Source organism: Pocillopora damicornis, chromosome 8 (assembly GCF_964200805.1).
Source record: "Pocillopora damicornis chromosome 8, jaPocDami1.2, whole genome shotgun sequence".
NCBI classification, from domain to species: domain Eukaryota; kingdom Metazoa; phylum Cnidaria; class Anthozoa; order Scleractinia; family Pocilloporidae; genus Pocillopora; species Pocillopora damicornis.
The window spans coordinates 22,639,735-22,661,893 of record NC_142677.1 but is presented as its reverse complement, the minus strand read 5'-3'; the positions used below and the strand labels follow the sequence as shown (position 1 = coordinate 22,661,893).

At 36.8% G+C, this 22,159-nt stretch overlaps 1 protein-coding gene and 1 long non-coding RNA gene across 7 annotated transcripts; one reads left to right on the top strand and one right to left on the bottom strand.

The window, feature by feature from the left end:
- Positions 1-748: 748 nt before the first annotated feature.
- Positions 749-2,629, bottom strand: LOC113686576 (uncharacterized). The gene is made up of 2 exons (XR_003447665.2): positions 2,100-2,629; positions 749-2,006 (listed from the first exon to the last, which is right to left on the bottom strand). It is a non-coding gene; the product is annotated as an uncharacterized LOC113686576 (long non-coding RNA).
- Positions 2,630-4,436: 1,807 nt separating this feature from the next.
- Positions 4,437-21,311, top strand: LOC113686601 (solute carrier family 28 member 3). 6 transcript variants are annotated; one of them, XM_089179910.1, is made up of 11 exons: positions 4,437-4,985; positions 5,161-5,308; positions 10,114-10,496; positions 11,232-11,373; positions 11,946-12,137; positions 12,828-12,989; positions 13,313-13,569; positions 13,907-14,075; positions 14,505-14,684; positions 19,105-19,285; positions 20,431-21,311. In XM_089179910.1, the coding sequence occupies exons 2-11, from the start codon at positions 5,204-5,206 to the stop codon at positions 20,508-20,510; spliced, it is 1,851 nt and encodes a 616-aa protein (XP_089036036.1). In that variant the 5' UTR covers positions 4,437-4,985; positions 5,161-5,203; the 3' UTR covers positions 20,511-21,311. The 6 variants fall into 6 exon arrangements, with proteins under 6 accessions (XP_089036036.1, XP_089036037.1, XP_089036038.1 ...); XM_089179911.1 differs by lacking the exon at positions 19,105-19,285 and adding an exon at positions 19,333-19,513 and having other exon boundaries at positions 4,799-4,985; XM_089179912.1 differs by lacking the exons at positions 4,437-4,985; positions 5,161-5,308 and adding an exon at positions 5,578-5,689.
- The last annotated feature ends 848 nt before the right edge of the window (positions 21,312-22,159 follow it).

The following is a 22,159-nucleotide window of genomic DNA, read 5'->3' as shown; positions in this document are numbered from 1 at the left end:
TTACCAACGATAACCTCGAAAGTCCAACCAGCTGTATTGAAAGAGAGAGGACCGTGTTTGAAGAATCCATGTTGCATAGTAATCTACATATGAATACTACTTTCAAAAGTTGAAAGAAATCCAATTTTAAAAGCTGTTAGCGTCATGGTATTAAGGCTTTCATCCAAATTAATAAAAGTTTAAAGTAGGAATCTGCATGACTGACACCATTTTGTTATTACGTTCATAATTATTCTCAATTTCTTGGAGCTGGTTCAATGAATTTGTTTCGGGAAAAACTGAATGTTAAAAGATTATCTCGAAGAACATTTATCTGTTTAATCTATTTAGCTTGGCGTTTTCAAGTTTATGTACTCAGTAGCCTTGGGAGAAAACTAAGCTGCAATAGTAAGCGTTGTCGCAGTTCGGAGACCCGATAGGGAACCTGTGGTCAGCGTTATTCTCCTTTAAATTTTACTTTAAACCTGCATGAAGCCGTACCCCCTCCCCCATGGAGAAACTCCTTGCGAAGGGGGTACGGCTACAAGTAGGCTGAAATTTACTCTGAAGTAAGGGTTGTTCGGATTCCTTTTTTTTTTGGTAACCGCTGGTCATTCTTTTTTCAGTTCCGTTTTTCCCCTTTCCGTCGCTTTGAATACGAAGAGAAGAAAAATAAAGACGTATCTGTCAAGTCCATGCTATTTTTTTTTTAGTTGTCTTCTTGGTAATCCTCGCCTCTACCAGGTCCCAATATTTTTAACAGCTGACTGACAGTTGTCACCAGTTTCTTTAATTTTGGGAGTATAAGAAATGAAACCACTCGGATTTCAAATTAATCAAGGCAATCACTCAGTTTGTCAGCTTGGCAGCCTTCTGACTTAGAGGTAATGTAACTCTGTGTTTATGGTAGGTGATTGTACAAATGTCAGAAAAAGATTCTGTATTCATATCAAGCTTTTTCCCCTAAGGAAGCAAGCGCGTCGATTAAGTAACTGATAACTAATATAAATCTTTATAAATCTTTCGTGCATTTTCCACTAATCTTTTCAGTGCAAGACCACTCGCACTTGTCACTTCTCATGATAATGATGAGATATGCTTACATCACAGCAATCGATATCGCTTGTTTATACTATACAGTTTTGTTTCTAGTAAGCAAAACAGTTTCTCATATGTAGCATCCTTGAAACTCACAGGAATAAGCGTACACATAATAAGCACAACAGCGCTTTGCCTTTTTTTTTTACGGAGGCAAACGAAGGGGGGAGGCGCGAAGGGCGAGTTGAGCGCACGTAAGAAGATGGGTGTTAAAAAAAGCGCCTGCACGTATGCCATTGTTTAGTGTTTCGCCTCCGGACCTTCATATCACTTGCTGTTATTCTACTACTCAGCGTACGGTTAACCAAGGGTATCAACGGGAGAGTAGCTCTGTCAGTTAACGATATTTTTTTCTTCGCGATCATGAACTGCTTGTGACTACCAGCGCCTTTAATCACAGGTGGTCCATGCTCCAGCTGGGAGATGATCATCTTGCGAAATAAGAGTCATGATGAAATTATAAGAGTTTGTATGGGAATATTTACGTCCGGTTTTTTGGAATAAAAAAATACAGTCAAATTCTCAATAAAAATACTTCACCTAACTTTCACAGTGTAGTGCTTGTTATCTGACCGCTTACTGTGTTGAAAGGAACCCATTTTAGCGAGTTATCCATTTCAAGGTTTACTACATGAGTGAATCCCTTATGTAGTAAATATTCCCATAAAAACTTTTATAATTTTGCCATAGCTCTTATTTCGCAAGATGATCATCTTAAAGCTGGATCTTGGGCTGCTTGTGCTTTAATGAAACTACCGTTCCATAGTTGATGATTCGCATGCTTTTATGACGGTTCACGGTAAAACTGCCCCTTTTACACTGTGAACCATGAAATTATAAGCCTTTTGACAGCAAACTATGAGCTCTCTCGAGATACTTTTATCCTGATTTGCTGGTAGTTTTGTGGAAGGCCTGAACATGCTGCGGAGCTGCGAGATGAATAAGAAGGGAGAAAATGAAATCGATAGCTTCGCCCCACCACCTCATTCTTTTTAAGGTAACACTAACACACGCATAGTTACCAGTTACGATGGTTACACTGCCCCCGCATAACATTCTTTGCTGTTAGCGTCACTCTGAGATGGAGAGCTGCGAGAAAAAGAGAAAAGAGAGGATGCCTTCAACCTGCCCGCCGCCATCGCTCGTGTTTTCGATAAAACACACACAAAACCGCCAGCCATGAAGGCCATACTGTCCCCCGCTTAACCTGCTCTGTTGGCGGTACGTACTATGTGGAGTCCGAGTAGCGTAGCAGCGAGAGGAATGGAGAAAAAAATTATAAAGTCCCTCGAGGCTTGACGCCAACGCCGCTTGTGTCCTGATGAAATATATAAAAAAACCGTCAGCCACGATGGTTTCGCTGCCCCCGCATAACTAACCTGCTTTGCTTATGGCATTAAGGAAGTTTGAACGAAGGGAAGCAGCAAGAGAAATGGGACGCAGAAAGTCCCTCGATGCTTAGTTCACTGCCCATGCACTACCCGTATGTAACGAGCAGAAGAACAGCGAGAACAATGGTACGAGCCAAGGGCTTTGTGCTACCGCTGCTTTTGTTTTGATGACGCACACGACAAAAACTGCCAGCTACTACCTGCCCCCTCATGGAAAACACGTGCTCATAGACGCCTCTGTTTTTCGTAAGAAGTAGACTAGCTATTCTTGAGAGAAAACAAGGGAGACTGAAACACTTATCATTTTACAAGAATTCGGTCACGCAAACGAAGGAAACTCTATTACCATTCAATAAGTCATAGTACTACGAAATATATCATGATAGCGATGTCTGGACAGTAGAAAAACTTGATTCGAAAAAGTGCCGTGAGGCCTAATAACAGTCTAGCGGATAACATCAGGGAAAACCTAAAAATATTTCGTCCGAAGACCCCCAAGCTTCAATTTGTGTAATGATATATATATATATTATTAGTAATTTAACAATGGCGTTGATAGGCGGGAAACTCAGCCAGTCGTGAAATATTCACTTACGGCTTAGAGTTCTAGTTTGAAGGCAAGCTCATTCCTTGCAATTTTTCAATTCCATGAGATTTGACCACGAACAGGAATTGTTGGTCAAAAGTTTTTCCAGATGGTTTTATCAAATTTGATACAAGCCCGTAGGCGATTCAGATGCATTTTCCAAAATGAATGCCTCGTGGAATTTTGGAGATGTTACTACAGCTGCTAATCACGTGTGACCTTGAAAAACAAAACAGTTCTCGTTACGAGACAAGCGTGGTACACTAACAGGAACAGTTTCTCCATACCACATTTGCAAGAGATTGTTCGAATAATTTTTCCGGTTGTGCTTCTTCAGCGGACATTGTAACATTTTACAATCCTGTCAATGTGAAGCAAAAGCTCAAACTTCACCTCGGATCGAAGCCTTCTAAAACAATAGGTTTGTCTATACGCGAAAATAATCCTTAGCTTATTCAAGCGGAGGCTTCGGTAAGACGCCAGCCCATCACTTATTAAGTTATGGCATATTTCCACTTTTACAACCTGTGGCTTGAGTATAAACAGCCCGTAGATTTCTCTATCGCATCGATACGCCTCTACAAAAACTAGGATATTGTTTATATGTAGCACTCACTGTTTCACCAGACGCAATTTAAGCATAGTATTAATTTCCCCTTTTGAAATAAAAATAATCATATTTGATATTCAGGGTCTGAGCGAAATAAGTTAAATTTTTCAATTATTTCGGGACATCCTTTTTATATGTTTTTCTATAGGAGCGCTGCTTCTAGCACGTGGCGGCGAAAAAAGTAAAATTTGCTATGGTATCTTTATAGGCGCAAACAGCATTCCCGCCAAAACACATCACCATCTGCGATACACGACTCGTTTGTCACGTTTGAGATCACATGAAATTTAACGTGATATCAGTATATGTTAGTAGACGATTTGGTGTGTAGTATCGCTGAGTATTTTTACGAATTGTACCGTATTTTGAGGAGTTAACCGTATTGTACCGTATTTTGAGGAGTTGGCATTAACCGCCACAATACAAACAACGAGTCTAATAAGTTATTTATCACCCAACTGCTCTTTTTTCTGCTAATAGGTCTCTCTGCTCATTTCTCACAAGGTGAGAATAGCAAAGCGGATAGAGACGCGTAGCGCGCGCAGCCGACCAGTAAACAGGTTTTTTTACAGTACAAAATAACCAAATGTCCAAATAACCGTCGAATATCGCAGATGTTTGTACTCTATTGGCGCGTTATTTGTAGTCTACTTTGTGCATTTTAATAATAAACCTTAATACTTTCCTCTTGACCTTACGACGACGTCTAAATATGTAAAATTTTAATAGCCTCTGACAAGGTCGAAAGAATTTTAATTTATGTATTTCCGACGTTGAGGTAGCTGTTAAGTAATTGTGTTAGTGGCTATCTTAGAATTTCCTTTCCTACCCGTAAAGTCGTTGCATCTTACGGTTGGTAATAATAATACAGACCAACCGACTAACTTAATTAGTGTCTTCAAGAAATGCTCATATGTTTACACTTCCGATCTTAGTCGACTGCGTATGTTGTCGTTTTATCTGAGAGTAAATGTGAAGACCCATTTGAGCTGTTTGGTCCAAGTTGCTTTCTACTTGACCTTTCCTACTTTGATTACTGATCTTTCGTTATGATCGTGTTTTGATTGGGTGAAGAGACAAGTGTCAGACGTTGAGCATTCTAATTGGCTAACTCATTATTCGCGCGCAAATCAAGGGGTTTGAAAGTCCATTTGGCGCTTCAAACCCCAACACAACTACAAGCTGCAAGCAAGTTCACATTCAACTCTTTCCGTCAATCTCTGATTTTAGTCCTTTTCATTGGCACAGCCGCCACAGCAGCAACTACTCCTATTTTCGTTTTTCTACCTGACCTGACAGTTTAAGATCACCGTAATTTCTGGTAAGTAAATTTGCGTAGTGGAATGTTTATGGCGCCAAAACGCAAGTTTTGGCGCCAACATGTTTCAGCAAAACATTAAGTTTTGAAGGCAACCGAGCCAAAAATGTTTTCCTTGAATTGAAGTGATGCGTAAACTTGGCCTTACCTGTAATCGAGAGCCTTTTTCTCTTCTTAGTTTGATATATTGACGTCGTAAGATTTGGATCGCGCGTTCGACAATGGATAACCCCCCGACCAAAGTAAACCTTGAAGACAGCGGCTGTGTGGTCGATGGATTGCGAAGTGCTCTTTTGGATGGCACCGTGGAAGACCAAAATTTAATGGTACGTCGTGTTCAATCACAATTTTTTGCTATGTCGCGACTGATACCCAACTTCGTAGTTGTATATAACTCTTCCTAACTGAGAACGCGGTGTTACCTCGTGGAATATATTACTATTACTTGAGCTCTATATTACCGAGCTCAAGATCAGATTTTAGGCGAGTCTCTGAGCCATAAGAATCACTGCATTTTTTGAAGATGTTTTTAAAATATTTGGCCTTTGCTTATTGCAATTAGAGCCTATGTCCATTCAAATGCTCGGATTGAATTATAAGTAATGTTGATGACGTCACAAGGTAAGCGCCGTAGTTGTAAACGCACGTGTAGTGAAGGCTGATAGAATCAGAAGTGCACTTTGTCGAAACTTATTGACATGACTTCGGTAAGTACGTATTGGCGTTCCTTTCTGTGTCTGATATTTGTATTGATGCTCTGGCAAAGTGTGAAAAATGTGAGGTGGACTTTGTTATTTGAGTAAGAATACAATGAAGTGATCCTTCGCCTATATTTCTAAAATTTGTTCCAGTTTTGTTTTCCTTATTGACCTCATTCCAAAAATAATCTTAAAAAAACTTTGTGTACGATTAATATGTCTGGTCAAATCGACACTCTTCCTCATAGTTAACAAAATCGAATGCTTTACTCGCATGAACCCGCCTTCCTTAGGCTGTGCGGCCTTATTGTCTATTTCGTTCGTCCATTTTAGAAATGTCAAGGATGCTGTATTTTATAGACTAACGATTTTAACACGTTGTGGCTACATGGGATTGGCTATACTGGTTTAGTTGGTCTGTACGTTTTTTATTTCCCCGTAACAATGTTAGTTATGCAACACCCAGAGGATCACAACAATTGTGCATTATGTCCGTACTGGGAACATGAATTACCAATAATACTATTGTGTCTTGTTCGCGAAAAAGTGGCCAGGCTTCAAGTTTACGAGAGCTCTCTTTCCTGGGCACAAAATATATATCATAGCAAACCGAAAAACAAACAAGAAAATTTTCACAATTTTTATACCGTAGAATTTAGTGTCATGTTTCCGCTTCACTGCATACATCTCGCCACGTTCGATATTCCAAACTTAGCAGTAAGTTTCTTTAGTTGTATTGCTTGTAAATATTGGCAGTAACAGCAGAGACAGGCGAACACACAGCTGTACCTAAAACCTGTTCATAGTAGGTGCCGTTGTATGCAAATTGCGTGATTTTGAGGCCAAAAAGACAGCATCATATCCTCCACAGGCAAAGAAGTTTGTCCTAGGGAAGCGTCTAGTCATCGATCGAGATGCATCTGCTGCGTTTTGGAAACAAACCTAACGAGGAAGTTTGCCGCGGATTTGTCTTTGCAAATCTTTTTAATTCACTATATCTCTAGGTAAGGTTATGATGAAACATTCTAGTTGCCAATTTGGCGACTAATTTTCAGGATTTGGTCGCCAAAGTGAAAAATTTAGTCGCATTGGCGCCTGTATTAGGCGCAATTTCACGCCCTGTATGGCTGTTTGTATGACACAGTTTGCTTTGACAAAGGACCAACACTGGAAACGTCAGCCTCTAAACTCTTTACAATGGCCAATTTACGTTTTCAACTCAGTTGATAACACTAAATTACCCTGTTATACTCCCTCTGACACAACACAACAGTTTCTTTGGAAACTTATTCCCATTACAACACAATTACCCTTGTCAGCAGATAATACGAGCCTGTCTGGATCCTTATTAAAAGCTCTAAGTGCATTGAAAACATCTGTTGAATGTTTTTGGGAGGAGGTTTAGCTTGTCAGAGTATGCTTGCTTACTTCTGATCTTATCGAGTGCCTATGGTTGTCATTGAGTTGAGTATTGCTCTCCTCAACAGTGTTGATGATTTTATCTGTGGGTATTTTGCTAGGAGTGATTGCAAACTAGAGACCTTTCTCTAAACCACTCTGTTCAAGTGCAGATACCGTATTTACCCGTGTATAATGCGCACTTTTTTTTCCATAAAAACAAGCATCAAAATCGCGGTGTGTATTATACACGGATTCTATTGTTTGTCAAGCACGTCCTAATTTGCATACATTAAAAACGCAACAAAGAAAGTAAAAGTGCACGGATCGGTGGCCTGGGGAGGAGAAAGAGCTTGCTTGTTAACGACTCATTTGAAGCTCACATGACAGATACTGTGAACACTTCCTTCAAATGCGAACTTCCCTTCTCCAGTCGCTCGATGTATCTTTGAGCAAACCATTTAGAGATGGAGTCCGAAAGGAGTGGATGGCTGATGGAATTCACGAACTTACTGGACGACAAAAAAAGGCTTCGGAGGAACTGATCCGTTCGTATATTTCACAAGCGTAGGAAGGCATTCCATCAGAAATAATCGCTGCCTCTCTCTGAAGTGTGGGATCACAAACAATTCGAATGGATCACAAGATGAATTGGTTTACAATTCAACTGAGATCACTGATGAACTTGAGGATTCAGTCATCGAAAACCTATTCGAATCAGACTGTGAGTCGGTTTAAAGACACTGAACATTTTACTTAAATCACGCAATTGCAATGCAGTAATTATATTCAAGCTACCAGCAGTACTGTGAGTAGAAATAATGTTTATGAACGGCTGTTATGATAATAATTCAAGTTGGGAATTTAGGTATATTAGTAAGGACTTCAAGTTACAACATTTATAAAACGTTTGACTGTTACTGAATAGAAAAGCTTGTAAATAGGTGCTCGGTGCGTTCGATATTTGTAGTAGCAACTAGTTAGAAATTGTTGTAAACACATTATTGATGAATTCCCAGCTCTTGTTAATTAAGTGAAAAAATGGAAGTTTTTATTCTTGGTATTTGTCATGAAATCTTTTTTTTCGGAAAAAAGAGGTCAAAAATAAGGGTGCGTATTATACACAGGCGCGCATTATACACGGGTAAATACGGTAACTCCTTGGAGGAAAGGTTCATGAACAATTTATCTTTCGGTGATGAGCCTGAACTACTAGGAGACCTTTTACTGAGCAAATGGAGGAGTTTACTGTCATGATTCTTAATCTGTTTGATAAACATCTGTTGTTCTTTCAAAGAGCAGAACTCCTCAACCCAGGAGGTTTTGGAATTGTTGATGAATTAGATCACCCCTGATGAAGGGACTAGACAGGAGTGTCGAAACATTGGGTCTATGAATTGTAACTTGTCAGTTACATGCATTAAATTTTTAAACCAGAGTAGCATCAAACCATGTCTGAAGTAATTAGACATTGCAAAGTGATCATATGTCATCAGAATCTTGCTGAAAATGAAAACTGAAAAAGACCTGTTTAGACTCGGAAAACATAAATTAATTTGCATCTACTGTATCTACTTGTGTATAAATGAACCTTTCATGACCAAAAAAAATCAGCCCAAAAAAATCACTGTCCACTCGTACACAAGTCATACACAAAGACCTGACCCAAGCAATCTAAGAAATTAGCATAGCAAATACCTGAAGTCCATTAGAAAAACCAAGTTTTCAAAGTTCTAGTTCTAGTCTATTTTTAGTGTATTTTTCACTAACAAAAAAGTTTGAAGTATAAATTTTAAGTGGCTTAAATGTAAACCTACTGGAGCTGATTTCTATTGTGTCTTCTGATCTGTAGAGCAGAATTTTTTTCTTACAACTTTGCTGACCCTAACCCTAAAAGGTTACTCCACCGCTCTGACAAAGGGCTAATGCTTGAAATGGCAGCCTTTTTAACTCTTTACTTTGGCCAATTTATGATCTCAACTCGGGATATCTAGTCAGCTTGCCAACGGTCCAACTCACTGACATATAAAATCGAGTGGAGACGTCGGCTAGTTGGTCCTCAATCCAATACAACTTATTAGAAGTTAAAAATACAGAAAAGTAAACAATATTTAGTAAAAAAGCACTGGTGAACATTGGTGAACATCAAACAGAAGCTTAACCATTGGTGAACATCACCAATGACTATAATAGCTTAAGACACGAACAAATTATTGTGCAACAACAACACTGTAAAGACTCATCATGTCAATTGCTCATTTTTTAAAGAAAACTTGGCTTTCTAGACAAAATCTTTAGTAAAAAGTTATTCTCTTTATTTGCAACAAAGTTTATAAGGATCTCAAGGTGAATAAAGTGAAGTAAACATCACCAATGACTCTAACTGCTTCAGACGCGAACGAGTTATTGTGTGACAACAACACTGTAAAGACTCATCATGACAATTGGTCAGATTTTTTAAGAAAACTTAGCTTTCTAGATATGATCTTTAGTAAAAAGCAATTCTTTTTATTTGCAACAAAGTTTATAAGGATCTCAAGGCGAATAAAGCAAAGTAAACATCAGCAATGACTATATCCGCTTCAGACGTGAACAAGTTATTGTGTGACAACAACACCGTAAAGACTCATCATGTCAATCGCTCAGATTTTTTAAAGAAAATTTGGCTTTCTAGACAAGATCTTTAGTAAAAATCAATTCTTTTTATTTGCAACAAAGTTTATAAGGATCACAAGGCAAATAAAGCAAAGTAAACATCGCCAATGACTTTATCCGCTTCAGACGTGAACGAGTTATTGTGTGACAACAACACCATTTGTGCGTTGACTTTTTACCAAGTAACTTGACTTAAATAAATAAGACCGTTTGCCATGAGATCCTCATCCTGTGTTTTTGAAATAAAAAATGTTGAAAGTAGGTTCCCAAGGTCTTTGGGCATGGACTGAAAAAATGTTCTCCATAGGATTTGAAATCCTAGGGCTTGTATGGTGTCTTATTTAAATGGTTTTAATTATGTTTTTTTTCTTGAACTGAAGCTTGATCATTTGGAGATGTCTGGGATGAATGAGTCCAAGTCAAGTTTAAAGGATGAAACTCCAGTCAAGAAGAAGAAGAGATTTCATGTTTTTGTGGCCAAATGGGAAGAGTCACCAGAGTACAACAGGTGTTATGAAATTTGGGAAAAACACAGCTTGTCAATTATCCTGGTGTGCGTAACAGTCCTTTTACTCATCTACAGCATCGTTGCCATTGCTCATAGTGGATTTGACAAAGCTAAGTCCTTGTTTGGACTTACCATGTTTTTGTGGTTTTGCATGACGTACATGTTCATAAGTAAGCACTGTGGAGCAGAAATCTATCAAGTGGTTTTGAAGCCAATTTCTGAGGCATTCAACAGTAGATGGCGTTATTTGAAATGGTGAGTGGACATTGTTCTAGAGCAGGAGTATGTTGTTATGTAAAGGATTTTTTAGGAAATGTTTGTCCATGTACTTTTAATCTTTGTCAGGGAGTACTGAGTAAATGAGAAGAGTGATTAAATTTTAATGTTTGTATCCACTCCTTTTATGAACTTTTTGACAACCAGTAGCATCACATGTGTAGCCCTGGAGCATAAAAAAGCTTTAGTAAATTGTCATGGGACCTTGAATAAATTTCTTGCTGTGGAATTCTACTGTATGATTCATCGCATTTACATACAGTTTATAGTGCCACTGACAATATACCTAGGCCACAGTTTCCCACGCCACGTGCATAGTTTGAGCATGACTTACAGGACTTTTTGCTGTTTTTTTTACCGAGTTAGTTTTAGCGAAGGATCTTAGGCTGTGTAAGAAGCAATAACTTTGAATCATCACCAGATAGACCCTCATTTGTTTTTCGTTTTTATTATCCTGTACAATAATACAAGGAATCAGACTCATAGAAGTTGTTGTGTCTTATTTATTCTGCCAAGTGTAGCTGGCCCCTACATCTACACTGTTGGACCAACATAGGGCACAAAAGCAAAAATTGTGTGGATATCCAAGATTTGTTGAAACATGAGTCATAACTGCTTCAACCTTGTAAAGAACTTTCACTTAAATCTCTAAATAAAAGACAAACAAATTAAGATTGAATGACCGATTCTCAGTGCAAATGATTTCTTTTCTAGGGTTCTTTTGGTTATTGTGTTGGTATTACTTGGAGTATTTTTCGGAATGGACACTGCTAAGAAACCTGAGCGTTTTATCTCCCTTGCTGGATTGCTTGTGAACATTCTCTTCTGTTGGATTTTCTCAAAACACCCAAGAAAGGTAAATTCCACCCCCTTTTTTCGAACTCTTTGGCTGAACATCCACTAGAAGTAATCATCATTCAGTAGATATGCAAATCCTCAAATAAGTAATGAGTTTATTTCAAATTTAGGATGAGTGGGGTACACTTTGAGTTGGGTGGCTGGGGGGAAAAACGTTCAAGGTATGGGACACCTATGGCTGTGGAAACCATTGGGGATAGCCTCTAAATATTTCCCCAAGTCATTGAAGACACATGTTTGTTTGTTTGTTTTTAATTTATTATTATTTTGATACAGCATTTGCATGAAAACTTAAATAAACTGCATGTGTAATAATGGTGAGGTCTGTTACTTATATTCAATGGCAGTACATTTGGTACTCATGTTATTTTTATTTTCTAACTTGTTCAAAAACTGAATGAATTAGTGTATTAGTGAATGGAAAAGAGAAAACATGAGGAATTTTTTACATCCTTTTTTTTCTCTTGTTACTTGTCAGATTAACACTGGGAAAAGAGAGGGGGGATTACTGTAAGTAGACTTAAGAATTGTTTACAAATTGTTTTTCAACTCTCCATTCTTCATTGCTAGGTTAAGTGGCGACCAGTTATCTGGGGACTTGCTTTACAGTTTGTATTTGGCTTGCTTATTCTTCGTACCAAATTTGGTTTTGAAGCTTTCAAAGGTGCAGGAAATCAAGTGACAGCATTCTTGGATTACACCAGTGTTGGGGCTGCATTTGTGTTTGGAGAAGGCTACAGAGAACATTTCTTTGCCTTCCAGGTATACATTAATGTGCTTTATTGTAGACGACATTCAGCTGTTTGCTAAGTGATAACTGTTTACTTATGGTTAGTTTATTGGAGAGGATACATCAGTCAAACCCTTACCTCCTAGACACTATCTAGGGGCTAATTTTCTAATATACTAGGCCAAAATTGTCATATGGAGGCCAAGTGTAGAACAGAACTTTGCCACCTTATGGAAAAGGGAGAAAGATTGCAAGTGTGTGTTTTGGATTAACCCTTGAAGTCCCACAAGTGATTAACATGTAATTTCTCCTTATATTATCCATACACTATCCTACAAACAGGTAATGAGAATACTCAAACTTATCAGGTAGAAGTTTTCTCTTGATTTAACAACAAATTCTTGTTACTAATTTACAAGGAAATGTGTAGCAGCTGGAGGGGAGAATTAACAATCAGATCCTGGCAGTTAAAGGGTCAAGGCTCTTATTTTAAGCCTTTGTAGTTTATTACACCTGCACTATCAACTGGGTTACACAAAAGCAACTTTTTAAGGGGTTCTTTTTTTTCCTGCAAAGGACTCTGATAAGAAATAGCATACTTGAAGTAAATCATAGTTGTTTGACTTGTGGTTAAAATAACCTGATGAATTGATCTTTTTACTACATTTGATGTTGTTAGAGAAACTGAAGTATAAAAATTTTTTAAATTTTTCAATCAACAGGTGCTGCCCATTATTATTTTCTTCAGTTCAGTTATCTCACTGTGTTATTATATTGGTATCATGCAAGTGATTATCAAGAAAATTGCGTGGCTTATGCAGAAAACAATGAAGACAAGTGGTGTGGAGAGTTTGAATGCTGCTGGAAATATCTTTATTGGACAGGTACTGTACATGTGTAATCTAATTTATAAACTCTGATCCTTGAATCTGGTTGGTACCATTTAATTCACTGCCAGGTTGCCAAGAAGACAATATTGCCTGACTTGTACTTCACATTCACCACTGTCTTCTTTTCAGAAAAAATTCTGCCATTCTTTGTGTACTTGATGCATGTGTATAAAACCATCAGGACTTAAGTGCATTATCTCTCTTGAGGCAGACAAGAAGGTTCTTTAGAAAAATGAATTGAGAGAGTGATGGATTCCTCAACTTGGAAATATTTGAATATTCATTCTTGTGTTCTGTTTTTGTTTTGTTCTATGTAGACTGAAGCACCCCTTATGGTTAGACCATTTCTTGAACATGTCACAATGTCAGAGCTTCATGCAATAATGACAGGTGGATTTGCTACCATCGCAGGAAGTGTATTGGCAGCTTACATTGAGTATGGTGTATCAGCCTCTCATTTGTTGAGTGCATCTGTGATGTCTGCGCCAGCCGCTCTTGCCATTTCAAAGCTAATGTACCCAGAAACAGAAACTCCAGAAACTCTTGATGATGAAAATATTGAACTGCCCAAAGGGTAAGCCAAGTGAATAGTGGTGTCTGATTCAGGGTTGAAAGGATTTTTTAGTAACTAGACTTTGATACAAAGTCTCAGTGCAATGTCATGCTTCCATATTGAAACACTAAGAATAGTATGGGTGCTTTTCAAAGTAAAAGGTGAAATGCATTAGTTGCCAGCTCAGCTTGACAACCCTTTCGATTATGACCACATTTTGAGACAAAGTATGAAACTTTGTGTTAGGTGCTAGTGGTTTTATGTATTGACTTTCTGCATAATCCTCTTGGTTGGGTGTTTTATTGAATGTTTGTTCCACTCCTGTTCATGGATCTTTGACTTTGTCTTTGTCTTGTAGAAATGAAAGGAATATTATTGAAGCGGCTGCCAAAGGTGCCAGTACTGCTATTGCTCTTGTTGCCAACATTGCAGCCAATCTGATTGCTTTCCTTGCCTTTTTGGCGTTTTTCAATGGAGTCTTGTCGTGGCTTGGATCAATGGTTGGAAAACCAGAACTTAGTTTTGAGGTATTAATTAGGTCAAAATTTTCTAGTACCTTGAAGTGATTTAATTTATCTTGACTTTTGTTTGTGATTGAATAAACCAGAAATCAGTATACTTAGTCAGAGAAATCTATTTGTTTGCACAATGAATCAAAAAGCCAGAGCAGAATGTTCTTGTTGGTGAATGTTATGGAGCCTTGTTGTGACTTGCAACAAGGTTGGAAAGTGAGTACTAAAGGTTTAAATATTGTACAACCTTAAAGTACTTTTATGTTTAAGGTGTAAACAGAAATCAGTGAAGAATTTCCCTTCATTAGAAGAGATACTTGTAGGTTTAAGCATTAAAACTGTGCTTGTAGAAAATGTTGTGAGCCTCCAACTCTAGGAAGCTTCATATTGGCTTAAAAGGAAATATGTAAAAATCACTAGAGGATTTGTCTTCTTGTCTTTCAGTATATTTGTTCATATGTACTACGACCAGTTGCCTTTATCATGGGTGTTCCTTGGGAAGATTCTGATGTTGTTGCAGAGCTTCTTGGTATTAAAACATTCCTAAATGAGTTTGTGGCTTATACACGGCTTGCTGGGTTTATTGATAACCGAAAAAAATTGAATGGCTTGCGCACAATTTCGGTGAGTGTTATATAGAATATAACAAAATGCACACAGCATGAAGTTATCTACTGTTAAGTTAAAGTTGTATGGTTCTTATATGTTGTAAGAGATGATGGAAGCTTCATAATCAAAACATTTAGATGCATGAATGGTATTACCATTCTTTCAAAGCTGTCTTCCTGCTTTGCTGTCTTTAAAGGGAATGCGCACACTCTAAAGAAAAACAATTGTTTAAATATACTTGTAGATGATGAACTTAACATACTGAGTGCAAAACAATGAATATGGAAGGTGTTTGGTATAGTTTAGACAGACAGAGCTGCCTTAGATAGGTATAATGTAGTGTTGCATTCAGGAATTGAAAAAAGCTTAGTAGAACAGATTGTACATCTTTCATATAAGTTGTTATGAATTGTTCTGCAATTCTCAGCATGCAAAATTTGTCTCCTGCCTGTGCATTTGAACAGTCGTTTTTATTTTAGTGGCTGCATTCCTTCAAGTAAAACTCAGTGAATTTTGGTTTTGTGTAAATGCATGATATTAATTTATTTTCATACTTAGGATCATAGCAGTGTCAAAGACATATAGTCAAGAGTTCCTTTTGAGCTTTACACAGTCATATTTAGATTTACAGTTCGTAGTATTTTGTCAAAATTTTATTTTCTTGAATGGTTTAAATGGGATCATAGTTTTGGTTTTAAATGTTAGCTGGCTTTAGTTGAACAGGTTCCAGCACCCATCAACCAGTCTTTGCATGTTATGGCAACTGTCACCATAATCCATTGATGGATGAGAAAAAAAAAAGACGATTGTGTCATAAACTCAAGCTTGAAGTTGGCAAATGTTCACTTAACTGCATTCTTGACATAATCTTAGTGCATGTGCCCATGAAAATGGAAGGAAATTAAATGCTGTGATGCATGTTCCATTCTCCCATCAGCTAACAAAATATTCCCCTTGATATGAACTAATGGCTGTGTTGTAAACATAGGGTTATAGTTTGCAATTGCAAACTTAACAGCATTCTTGTCATAATCTCATTATATGTTTATGAAAATGTTGAGGAAAACAATTCTTAAATCAGATAAACAGCTTGTTTTCTTTGATGTAATCACTCAAACCCACTTTGTGTTAATAATTTTAACATATCACATGTTCAGTATGCAATGTCTGCAAAAACACTAAACCTGAAGATTCACAATTCAACTTCTGATTTATCATGTATTCCAAACTTAATATGGGTTGTAATGCATACACTAACTGTTCATACTGGCCTTTCTTACAACATTCCTGTCTCTTTTATAATAACTTTGTTTAGAATTTGAAAGTTTTTAAACTTTTGCTTACTGGATCTTTTTGCATTTTTATTTTATGATAACTTTTCATGATTAAATTAAAATCTTTCATGAAAGCATTAAATTTACAATATAATTGCCTAGTAACCTATTTCTTGGGCTAAGGGTAAGTAAAAACCATGTAGAATCATTAACACTTGATCTTTCAAAAAGACTCAAATATAACAGCTAGATGTACATGTTGGTGAATTTCAGGCCTTTTAAAATGTTTTTTCTTCACTCTTGAATTTTTGTTTTACTTAATTTCCAATCAAACTTACATTGCAATAAAATTGTAAATTTGCTTCACCTTTGTATTTGTTATTAGAGAAAGTTTGCATTTTAATATCAAGAAATCTAATACTAAAAAATGGAATGTCTAAAGTTGCCTTTATTTTGCTCTGTCATGTGTTTTTTTAACACTTAACATTCATTTTAAATCATTGGTAGGGCAGTCTCAAAAGACAAATTTTCCTAAAGACATGTTTGCCTTTTGTTATAAAGAATGTTTACTGCCATTGTCGCTGTACCTCTTAAACATAATACACTGACTGCAAATCTATTATTTCTCTCTGTTCTTGGAATTAATATGTTTTTCAAATGAGTAAACACATTTTACATTGTTCTACCTACTTAATACTAAATGCACTGAATAATGGGCTCCTGACTGAATTCAGTTTTTCTCAAAATGAATAACATGAATATAATATCTGAGATTTTCTCACACTGAAGACAATTCTAAAGAAAATCTTACATCTGTTTAATATGCTTGATCAAACATCTAAAATATGATAACTTAGATTTACCAATTAAAGGCTTGTAATTTAACACACATGTATGAAATAAAAAATGTTACATTTTCCCTCTTCTACAGCTCCTGATTAAACAGTCTCCCAAACAGATTCAGTAAATATTTTTTAAAATGTTAATTGAAATTTCACCTTAGTTTCTTGCTTTTGTTTTAGTTTTTATAATTACCATTTTCTTTAAACCCTTAAGGCTAGATTTAACCATAGAAGAATGAAATTGTAGATTTTTGTTAAATGAACTTGAATCCATCAAGTGCACTCTCATTATTGAATGAGCTTTAACCCTTTGCCATCCCTATTGTGAAAACTTCTTGTTTGACCTATGAAGACTAACCTTTAAACATTAACAATTCCAGTGGTTCCCCTGAGGATCATCTATCAATTTGAAAATTTGTGAACTCCATAAATATGTATAGTATTTGAAGGATAACATGAAGATAATGTGGTCACGGGGAAATAGAAGCTTTAATCAATTTTTATGAATAGGATTCTTATTTGGTGTAAAAAAATTAATTCCTGATTTCTATTATTTCTAAACCTGTAACATTATTTTTGACCATGAATAACCCACAACTGAGTAAAAGGTACTCAGAGATAAATTTCAATTTAGGTTCTTTTTGTTGTGTAATAATTGCCTCTGAATCTTTCTTTTCTTCACTGCTTATTAATATTTCCAGTGTCGAATAAATGATAAAACCTCATTTAACAATAGTAACATCAATTACTCAATTACTGATTTGTCAGATTTATGTGGATTTGTGAAATTTGAAAAGTACGCTAAGTGAAATGTTTTAGTTAAGCAAAGTTCAACATAACATTTCAAGGAGGTTTAAACTTCAGATCTTATTTTTTAATTAATAATTTAAATCAGAACCATACAATAGTAACCCAGAAATTGACACTGGGAAAATAATCTTTTAATCTTATTTCTGCTTGCTGCCCTTAGAAATTACATACGAATTAGAGGTTAATTTCGACACTTACAACCTGTTAACCTATCTTATAACAGCTAAAACAGGAAATAAAAAAATCATGTGAAATTCTCCACTTTTGGAACAGCTCATTCTTAAAAGTGACAAGGTAATAAATATGTTAATTTCTAACCCCCTGGCTTCTAAGATTTGATCAGTAATTCTCTCTTCTATTCGCTCTACATTTCCATGTAATTGAGATAATTATATCACAATAACAACGTTCAACCGATAACTTAAGTTTGTTGTCGTTTCCTAGTTACAGAATAACGCATTTAAATCGCAAGGAGGACGCATTGAAATCGCAAGGAGGATGAAATTGTTAGTCTACCTAAAATATATCTTCAATTATTCTTGACCTCAGTGAACTTAACCTTTTTTACCCTGAGAACTTACAAACAGTTCTGTTGCTACTGTAAGAAAAATTATCCCGTTAACTCTAATTTCACATCAAGTAATTTTTACGGATCTTAATAAAGCAATAGTTGATGGATCAGCTTTTCCTATTCATGAACATTAACCCAAAATAATTTTCATTTGACTTTTTTTTAAGTGCCGTTTTGTTATTGCACTACAATTGCCTTTCATTTGTCAATTTTCGAATTGTTGCTTTTTCGTTCATTATATCATTTGTTCCCATTCAGTTTTCTTTGCTTTCATTCTAGTTTCCACTTGTCCTAACATAGATATCGGTTTTATTTAATTTTTCTATAGTTACTTTTGTTGTTAACGATTTAGTTCGTGTTCGCACTCTTTTTAATATAGTTTTCATTCTTGGTATTAGTTTGCACTCGTCTTTAGTTTAGTTTTAATTGGTTTAATGTAGTTTGCACTTGTATTAACATGTTCTTCATTTTAGTTATTCTAAATAGCACTTTTCTTAACACAGTTTTCATTCGTTTTAGCACCATTCTACACTCACGTTAATCTAGTTTTCATTCACTTATACCTCCACTTTTATTGGATCACTACTTCGGCCATCTCCAATGTTCTTAATCCTTGTAACAAAAGCTCTTCATCTTCGGTAAATGTTCTACTGTCACCCAGTAATGGATATCTGCTTCATCATAGTCGGTCTTTTTTACTTCCTTCATTGGATCTCTCATACCAATATCTAATATCTTGTCACCCAGTAATGTGCCCCTTCTTCACAGTCTCTTCTCCTCTTTTCTAAGAGATTCCTTTCTCGTTTCTATTGTATCACTTCATATTTCTCATGATCAATACTCTTTGAAACACAAAGTTGTCATCTTCAGCAACTTTTGCCACCACATAACTTGTAACCACTTAACACAATTCTCTCTTTACCGAACTTTTCTAACAGATTCGCTCGGAGATTATTGCCACGTATGCGTTATGTGGCTTTTCCAACTTCAGCTCGATCGGAATTCAAATTGGAGGTTTGGCTCCGTTAGCCCCGTCACGACGACAAGACTTGGCCACGGTTGCCTTACGTGCACTGGTTGCGGGTACAGTTGCTTGCTTGATGACGGCATGCGTTGCAGGTGAGATTTGTAACGTACATCTTTTTTAATTGCATCTGTCCAAACAGATACGTTCTGAAATCATTAGCACCTATGCTCTCTGTGGGTTTGCTAATTTGTCATCCGTCGGGGTTGTGCTTGGAGGTCTGGGGCCCATGGCTCCTAGTCGTGTACCGGACATGTCCAAGATAGCAATCAGGGCCCTTATTGCTGGTACTGTTGCATGTTTCATGACTGCTTGTGTAGCAGGTGAGATTTATTAGTGTTACTTCTGATACATTGGATTCAGGAATCGAGAGTGATTAGAGCGGCTAGTCAGACCTAAGGTGAACATAAAATGGTACCTTTTTTTCAGCCAATCACAGTACATTGAAAGGATATCTTAAGATATATCGTCAAAACTAATCCGAGGTTGCACGAGCTTTTCTTCACTGTATTCTCATATAGCGTGCTGTTCTTGGTCAAGAAAACTCGTCCCACCTTCCCAATCAATTAAATGCCAAAACTCAATCTAATCACGACTTGATCTGTGTTTTACCTCGCTTAAACCTTTGACTCTTAAAAGTGACTAGCATTTAGTATCTCCTTACAATATCACTCCTGAATCAAATGATAAGTTCACGAGAATAAAGGAGATGATCAACTAAATAAGCTCTTGATTTTCAAATAGACTCTCCTTGTCAGTACCATGGGAAAGGTTAAGGGAACAGAATGGAGAATATGCATACACGTGTTACCTATTTGACGTTGTGGTCTCTGGCGAATGGATTTTGTTAGTAGTCAAACTTAGACACATCTCTCTTTTTCCTTACAAATTTTGCTTTTAAATTGCTCAAATTAATGTCATCAGTGATTAAACCGTGACATATCTCCCTTTTTCTCCACAATTTCTGTGCGAGAAGATACAGAAAGGCTACCGTTCGGTACCCAAAATCTACTTTTCATGTGCCAGTAAGCAATTATTGAAGAGGAAATTGGAAAACGGAGATAAGGACAAAATGATGAAATCACGGAATAGTCAAGATAACACTTATTAGCAGTTTGAGCAGTATCCGACTACCTAGCACACGTTAAACCACTTAGGGAATTCCTACCACAGCGTAATGTGATCAGGCAGTGTTTATTGTTTGGTGATTTTGTTTTCTTCTCACGTGGTTTCTTTCCAGGTGTCCTTTATGATGAGAGTTTGTACGAAGGTGTAGTTCAGATAGCGACTGCAGCACCCAATGCAACAGTTGCTCCCTAAATTGCAGTGTACAGCCATATTGTAGATAGCTAATGCTTGGGCCTTTTACTTCTTTTTTTTGTACCCTACTGCAAAGCTAAAGATCTTCAACAGACGACTGGGAAACTTATTAACAATCTTGCCGAAGTTAATTGTTATAAGTCAGTGGAACCTTGATTTAAGCATTGTTATTTTCTGTAGACTTTATTGATCGTTTTCAAGGAAAGAAGGAGATCGAATTGTTTTGTTTACAAAGGCTTTCTGTACTCAAATGTTTCTTTCAACACTTTGAAGGTGAATGCTGTGCAGGCTTTCGCTCTTATGATCAGATTCACAACTCTTCCCTCTGACTGTCATAAATTTCCTCGAGAAATTGGTATTTTTTCAAAGTAATGCCCTCCAGCTGATAACGCTGCACATTATTAACTGCTTACTGGATAATGTATCGATGTTGTAGGGAGATTTCACATAACTGAAAGCATTAGAGCACATCAGCGCATATGCACGCTGAAGGAGAGTGCGTGGGGGTATCTTTCTTTGCCATATGTGGGAAATAATATTTTAGTTCACACTATACTGTTTTGATGCTGCTTTCATGGTAGATAGAAAATTTATGAGGATATCAAGTAAGTGTGTGTAAATGTTCGTTGAAATAGAAACAGTTTAAAGAGAAACATTCGTATTTAGTAACTCAGAATTAAAAAGAGCTACAATTAAGGGGAAAATAAGATTCAAACAATTTAAAAAGTTTACTGTAAACCTGCTAGGAGATTAGATTTTTTCTCTTTTGAAATAAAATCCCTGGATATTTTTAAAAGACGATTTCACAGTGGGGTAATATTTTGGTAAACACCGTCCTACAGCTTATAGCGTTCTTAAAACTTAATGAAGTAAATTTAACAATATCGTACGTTATTAATAAAAGAATGAAAAAAAGACAGGATTTAAGTAAATTTTTTTTTCCTTTTTAAGCGAGAGAGCGCCAACCCAGTCTAGTTCCTGTCTTGGGTACATCAATGAGTATAGACATTTATTTGCAAATGGAGCTTCACACCCGACCACCCCGCTCCCGCCAAAATCGAATTTAAGGTTTTCAAGTTTTGATGTCCTTATTGCTACAAGGGTCTCCCTAATGGACCCTGGTGTTCGATCTTGCATCGGAGCTACCGTCTTTAAATTACCATCTTATTAAGAAAGTTTTTTTTAAAAATTGCTCTGCCCTTTGAAGAAACAGGTGTGTTACCCCGCTGCTAAGAGACCCTATAAGCGAGTTTAAAAGCTAGAAGTGACATATCACACTAACTTCATACACCACAGACACCTCTACAGCTAAACCTTGGCGTGCGATCAATCGTTTTTTTATTTGGTGGGAGCGCAAAAATCGATGGTTTGGTTCCAATTTTCGCGCTACAGTGTATTTCTTCCTCTGTCATATCAAAGCAACGCATGATTGCAGGTTACTCGTCTGTCCTCAGAGCATATCGTTAAGGTGATACAAGGACGCCGGTGATCCCTCTTCCTTTAGCTTCGGTTATCTTCCATCGCAGTTGTATTTTCAATGGCGCTTTGAACATTCTCAAAGGTAAATAGAGGTGGAGGTGTAAGAAGACTGGGTTATTACGAAGCGACTACTTTGCACTGTCCGCTGAGTAATTCGTCGTAGAAAAGTT

What these genes read in the sequence shown, in the direction of transcription:
- LOC113686601 (XM_089179910.1), top strand. Translation starts at nt 5,204, where the DNA reads ATGGATAACCCCCCGACCAAAGTAAACCTTGAAGACAGCGGCTGTGTG. An exon ending in TCTCAAAACACCCAAGAAAG is followed by an intron (nt 11,374 to 11,945) that starts GTAAATTCCACC and finishes CTTCATTGCTAG; the next exon opens with GTTAAGTGGCGACCAGTTAT. An exon ending in AACCAGAACTTAGTTTTGAG is followed by an intron (nt 14,076 to 14,504) that starts GTATTAATTAGG and finishes CTTGTCTTTCAG; the next exon opens with TATATTTGTTCATATGTACT.